Here is a 7093-nt window from a genome sequence, read left to right on the forward strand (position 1 = left end):
AAATAATACAAAATAACTTAAAATTAAAGGTCATGTACAAAATTGATAGGAGGGGGGTGGGTCTAAAAATCGTTCTCTAGGAAATTACCTAATGATTGTACATAGGAGTGTGAATTTAATTAGTTGGAAAATAAATAAATAGAATAAAAAAAATTATTTTTAACCTTGAAGGAAAAAATAATAATTTGTAATATTTTAGAAGTTTGAAGCGAGTTGCAAATATTGTTGAAATGAAGAGAAGAATATAAGATATGGGAGATCAGAATAAAGTTGGAGCAGGTCAGGCAATGCAGATGCCTGATTACAGTATGGCATCATCACAAGTACCCGTAAGTATGGCCATGACGATGACGCAGTCTCCTATGTTGACAGGATTACCGACCCTAGCTCCAGCTCCTTCAAACCTTCCTCAGGGTTTACAGCAACAACAACAGCAACAGCAACAACAGCAACAGCAGCAACAGCAACAACAACAGCAGCAACAGCATCAACAGCAAATACAACAATTACATCAGGGTAAGATTAACATTTTTCAGTAAACCTACCCACGAATTAGGAAGTAAGCATAACTTCAAGTGACCCTCCAGGGAAAGATGTTACTGCCCGATTTTCAAGGGTACCCTTTAAACCTTTATCTGATCAATAATGTGGAGGATATTGTCGTTTTCCGGATTCGATAAGTGTTTTATGTGAAGTACTCAATTTTTTTTTATAATTAAGAAATGCGCTAGTCACTTTTACAGAGAAACCACAAATCATAATAAACAGTTAAACACATGGATATATAATTTATACTTGATCAGATAAAGCTTTTAATGGTGTCGTTGTAAATTGGGCATTGTCATCTTTGCATGGAGGGTCACTTGAAATTAGGCTTACAGTCCCTTACATCTTAAATAAACTTTTTGTTTGATTTTGATGAAATTTACGATGGGGAGGTCCATTCTTCTGCATAATACTAGGCTAGGGGGGATTCAAATTATGTCAAATTTTCATTTTCTCTTTAATTAATTATATTTTCCTTCTTAAAAGGAGTGTTTATATTTACTAAAAATAAGCCGGGGGGGGGGGGGCAGGAAATTAAGTATAACAGCTGTATTTTGCATTTTCCTAAAAGCTAGAATCAAGAGTTTTTAAACCCATGAACATTTTTTTAATATAACTAGAGCAAAGTTTTAGTTAAATGTAAAGTGTATTATACCTGTTTAACTTTTTATTTATTTTCTATTGTAGGTGGTCATGGCCCCAACCAGCAGGGTATGCCCGGTCAACCCATGGCTTTACAACAGCAGATCGGTCAACCTCAGTTTCTGATTCAACAACCTTTCGGCGGTCAACAGTACGCTACATTCCCGCAGTTTGCGTATACAAACCAACAAGGACAGTTAGTTTTACAACCCGCGCAGTTCGCGCTTCCAGGTCAACCCGGCCAGCCGCAGGGTCAGCAGGTTATTCTCACCGGAGTTCCGCAGAAGCAAGGACAGCCTCAGATGATATCAGGACCTGGAAACAACGTGAAGGGAGGTCAACCTAACTATACTTTTACAAGCACAGGTCAGCTACAGATGTCTAGTCCCGGTCCTCAACAAACCTTCATGATCACGAACCCTCTAGGACCAGGAATCCAGGGAGCAGTATCTATGCAGGGACCTGGAATGTCTTCTCAACCTATCCCGACTAGTATGACAGGAATGAAGGATGGGAAACCTATGCCTGGACCTCCTCAGATGGCTGGTCAGGCAAATTCCCAGCAGCCCCAGCAGTACGTCATTCCTTCTCCTCACGGGATGACATATATGCAACATCCTCCTATTATTCAAAACGGACAGATAATATTCCGAGCTCCGGGTCCTGGGGATCAACAGCAGGTTATGTTTTCTCCGTCCGCTCAACCTCATCCACAAGCTCAACCTCAGGTTCAGCATCAACCAGTTCTCCAGGGTAATCCGACCAACCCCCTGGGGGGAATGCAAGTAAGACCTCCCATGCCTAATTTACCTCCACCTGGAAAAACTGCAATATCTCGAGCTATTGCTCCTCTCCTGCCGAGTGTATCCCAGTCCAACGCAAGACTTGGATATAACGGAAACCAGGGAGGACAACCTAGTCCTAAATCTAAACAGAAGATGTCTCCTAGATCAGGCCAGGCAGGGACGGGACGGCCTCCTGCTCCAAAGGGAGGAAACATGAAGATGATGCCTAGGATGGGAGGAAATAACTCTCCCATGCCAGGTTCTCCTGGTTCTCCTCAGATGATGCCGGGATCTCCTCGTCCTCAAGTCTCAGCTGCTCCGTCCTTGAAGAGTATGGTTGGACCACCGAACCTCCCAATGATGGGTTCCGAACCATCCTCTCTTCCTGCAATAAACATTCCCTCAACCACTATCTCTATGTCCCAGATGTCCAAACTGGGTAACCAAGGTCCACCTACCTCTGCCCCGCCTACCTCGGGTTCCCTTGATCCGCCCACCTTGACCAAGGAGATTATGACTCCAATGCCAAATCTTGGTCAACCAAACCACGCTCAGCAAAATCTTGGACAACATATGCTTGGACAACAGATCCATGGACACCTTAGTCAACCCAATCTTGGTCAACATAATCTTGGTCAATCCAACATGGGACAATCCAACTACAGTCAATCAAACATTGGTCAAATTAACCATGGTCAACCCAACCTCAGCCAAGCTAACCTTGGTCAATCCAACCCTCCGCTTTCTCACATGAACAGCACCGGACTTAAACCGATGAAGAATTTCTCCCCTAATGACGGGGAGCAGGGCTTAGTTCCTACTCCAAAGGCTGTTGTAAAACCTCAAGTTCTGACCCACGTGATCGATGGTCAAGTGATAAAAGAATCCTCTCAACCATTCCCTGTCAGTCCAGTGAAAGGTATAAAAAAATTTTAATTAAATAATCGAGGAGAATTCTTTAATAATTTCACTTTCTATAAAAATTTTACATAAATTGAAAATGAATTAGAAACAATGTCAGGAATGGTTCCCTAAGATTTTATTTTAAGAAAAAAATTTAATTTTTAATAATTTTATTAGTATTTTTATTTTCAGCTGTTCGACGGAAACCAGAAAAGACTGAAGAGAAGCAGACTCCAGGAGGACAGGTGAAGCGAGGTCCAGGTCGACCTCCAGGTTCAACTAAATCCAACGATACCATTAAATCCAACGGTGTTGAGCCCCCTGAGAAGAAACTGAAGATGAAGGATCCCCAACCTACTGATAGTTTAGATATACCTTCAGCTCCGGCTCCGCAGCAACCCTTGATCCCGGGTGTCCGGGGGAACCCCCTCAAGTGGAAGGTGACCGATGTTTGTGATTTTATAAAGAATCTGCCCGGCTGCGGGGAATATGTTGAAGATTTTGCCCAGCAGGAGATTGACGGGCAAGCCTTGATGTTGCTGAAAGCAGATCATCTAATGGCTGCTATGTCGATAAAGTTAGGACCAGCACTAAAAATCTGTTCTCATATTGAGCAGATACGTGAGGAGCTGAACAAGAACTAGAAAATATTCATCCTGATCTTCTAGAAAAGCTAGATCATATTCTACTTGCGGGATCAAAGAGAATAAAAACATTTAAAAAATTTCTGCTTTTTTGTGAATTGTGAGCCTTAGAAAGAGTGTGAAGAAATGTGTAAAAATTATATATGATGTAAATTTTTCACATATTGTAATAATTAAATGATAAACAATCAGTTTTCTTTTTTATAAGTTCTGAAGTTTGACATAGATTTTACTTAAATGATTTTGTCTCTCTTACATATTATAATTTGTATTTCTTATTTCTTAAATCTTCCGTTTACTCCTGTTTTTGAGCTTTATTCTTTTTTTTGGTTTCATTTTGTTTTTTTAAGATTCTTTGGTTTTCAAATCTTTCTTTTTTAATAGTGTTATTAGCTGATTACCAAGCTTGACGTAGATTTTACCTAAATTGTCTCCTTTTATTTCATAATTTCTATTTCTTATTTGTTTTTCTGTTTCTTTCGTACACTCCTGTTTTTGAGCTTTATTTTTTTATTTCCATTTTGTTCTAAACTTATTATTTAAAAAATAAATAAAAAGTGTTTCCTAGCTGATAACCTACCCGATCTGTTCCTAATTTTTATTACTGATATATTGCTTGTAACCTACATTTTCCTACTTTTTTTACTGGTTCCTAGCTGATATCCTACTTATTCTTCTTCGTATTCCTGTTTCCTAGCTGATACCTCACCTGCTCCTACTTGATATTCCGGTTTCCTGGATGATAACCTACCTTTTCCAACTTTATATTCCTGTTTCCTAGCTGATAAATTACATTTTCCTACATATTCCTGTTTCTTAGCTGGTAACCTACCTTTTCCTATTATATATTTCTGTTTTCTGGCTAATATCCAACCTGTTCTTCCTTATATTCCTGTTTCCTAAATGATAAGCTAAATGTTCCTACTTTATATTCCTGTTTCCCAGCTTGTAACCTACCTGCTCCTATTTTATATTCCTGTTTTCTAGCTGATAACCTTCCTGCTCTTACTTTATATTCCTGTTTCCCAGCTTGTAACCTACTTGCTCCTACTTTATATTCCTGTTTCCCAGCTTGTAACCTACCTGCTCCTACTTTATATTCCTGTTTCCCAGCTTGTAACCTACCTGCTCCTATTTTATATTCCTGTTTCCTAGCTGTTAACTAGCTTGCTATTACTTCGTATTCCTGTTTCCTAGCTGTTAACCTACCTTTTCATACTCAATTTTTCGGTTTCCTAGCTGGTAACCTTCCTGCTCTTACTTCGTATTCCTGTTTCCTAGCTGATACCCCATCTGTTTCTTCTTTATAATCCTGTTTCCTGGCTGAGCAATATATCTTTTCTTACTTATGTTAGGGCATGTCAAAATGTTGAATTATGAAAAATCAGATCTTTGCAAAACAAAAGTAAATAAATAGTATACACTGATTGATATTTTCCTGATTTAAAATCTTCATAATCTTGGAGCCAATTTCTATTATTTAGATATTTTCTAAAATATCCATTTTTGTACAAATCACAAATTCGGATATTTGTCGCGTTTTGAGAATAACTTTTACACAGTTAAACCCTTAATATTAAATACATAAAAAAAATTTCTCAGATGTCATATTCTTCAAGTTCTGATAATGCAATGTTGCAGATATTTAGTTTTTAATTAAATGATTTTATATAATGGAGCTCTTTTAAACTATTCCCGCATATCCATGGCTATTTATTTTTTTTTCGTAAAAAAAAGTATAAAACCCCTTGAAAAATTGTCAAGGCGACATTTCATTAATTCTTTGGATGTATTTAATATTTAGGGTTTAACACTGTAACAATTTGCTTGGAGAGCATAATCGGCAAATCTAAACAACCCTTAAATTCATAATTGACAAAATAGCCTATATCACTGAAAACAAAAATTACCTTAGTAAATGATGAAAACTGCTTTAAACTATTTCAAGATTTAAATTTATTTTTGCATGAACTTTCCTGTAATAAAACTACAACAAATAAATGATGTCACGGATTTCTATGCTAAATCGTTTTGTAAGAAAATAATTGATATTACAATATCAATAACAATAATTGCGGGTTGGAACTAATGTCCCCTGAGTTGGCCCATAACTTAAGACAGGGTATTGTTATTAAAACCAGGGTTTCATGAATGTGGTCATGCAGTTTTGTAAAATTTAATAATTTTGTTTTGAAATATTGGTTTATTTAGTTTGTTCATATTCTCCAAATCTCCTAAATCAAAATCTATACAAATGTTAAGACCCCAAAAAGGAAACTCTGGAGTTTCGTTTAACGATTCTCTTAAATGTTGGGCTCTGAAATACTACGATAAACCTAAAACACGGCAATTGTGCAGAATAACACTATATTTTAATATTAAATATTTGATATTTATGTTTAATTCTATACCTCATGAACACCTCCTCACTTTTTTCTCCAATTAATTATGATTTTTTTATGTTTATAAATGTATATTATCTACAGTAAAAAATTGTGATTCACTTTATTTGAAAATGATTAAACCCTAAATTGATATGACAATGAATTAGTATTAAAAATAGAACGTACACCTTAATAGCTTCTTTGTATCTTTTTAAATTAAAGGAGAAATTTTCTCAAAATAAAAATAAAATTTTCAGATTCAAGCTTCTTTCAAAATCGTCACTGATATATTAAGAATAAGCTTTTAAAATCGTTAAAGATCAAGAAAGAACTTTAAAAAAAACTTTCTTTTCTCGTGTTAAATTAAATTTCGATTGGAATAGGAAAAATAAAATACGAGTAAGACGACATTTTAAAACATTGAAAGAAATCTCTCAATTGGAATTTCTCATCGTCTGACAGCACAGGGACGATGGTGTATTTCTGGACCTACGCCCAATCATCCTACTGCCTATCCTACTAGCACGTGGTTTTACAGCTGCTAGTTGGACTTCGGCCGCAGCGCACGGCCCCCTAGCCTGTTCTATAACATCAACGCTTGGCCAAGAAATTATCATAACCTAACCTAACCCTCAAATAATACAAAAATAAACAGCTGTCGTAGGTCGGATGTTGCAATAGGTTGGATGTGCAGTATAGCGGATGGCCAGTAGAGCAGATCAACATTACCCACAGGGACTCCCAATATTGCCATGAAAAAATAAAATGGTACGTATACGTTATTAAAATTTAAATTTAAATTTGATCTTCAAAACTTCATGGAAAATGTCGGCCGTATACATAATCCTCTTCAAACTGGTTACTGTGACCTCTCTTAACCCTGGAATGATTATGGAAATAAAGACAAAGCTTTGTTTTGATTTTTTCATCATTTTACTGAAATACTGTTAAAAACTCCTGTTCCAGAAATTTAAGGCTCACTGACTGTGAGCCGTTAGGCCAAAAGCTTTAAATAAGAAATATTTCAGAATTTTTGTATTGTGAATCTAAGGATCAATCATTGATCTCCATCTTGTGCAGATATAGTACGGATCAATTAAACTCCTTTGTATTGTGAATCTAAGGATCAATCATTGATCTCCATCTTGTGCAGATATATAGTACGGATCAATTAAACTCCTTTGTATTG

At 36.6% G+C, this 7093-nt stretch overlaps 1 protein-coding gene across 1 annotated transcript in view; it reads left to right on the forward strand.

Annotated features, from left to right (window-relative positions):
* The window catches only part of LOC111698477 (polyhomeotic-proximal chromatin protein), a 4113-nt gene extending 401 nt beyond the window's left edge, over positions 1–3712 (forward strand). Inside the window, exons 2-4 of the mRNA XM_023468829.1 lie at positions 200–516; positions 1234–2892; positions 3069–3712. Of these exons, the coding sequence (XP_023324597.1) occupies positions 252–516; positions 1234–2892; positions 3069–3520 (2376 nt within the window). The 5' untranslated portion in view covers positions 200–251 and the 3' untranslated portion in view covers positions 3521–3712. The remainder of the gene's footprint in view (positions 1–199; positions 517–1233; positions 2893–3068) is intronic.
* Positions 3713–7093: the final 3381 nt, after the last annotated feature.

Source organism: Eurytemora carolleeae, unplaced genomic scaffold (genome assembly GCF_000591075.1).
Source record: "Eurytemora carolleeae unplaced genomic scaffold, Eaff_2.0 scaffold40, whole genome shotgun sequence".
NCBI lineage: Eukaryota > Metazoa > Arthropoda > Copepoda > Calanoida > Temoridae > Eurytemora > Eurytemora carolleeae.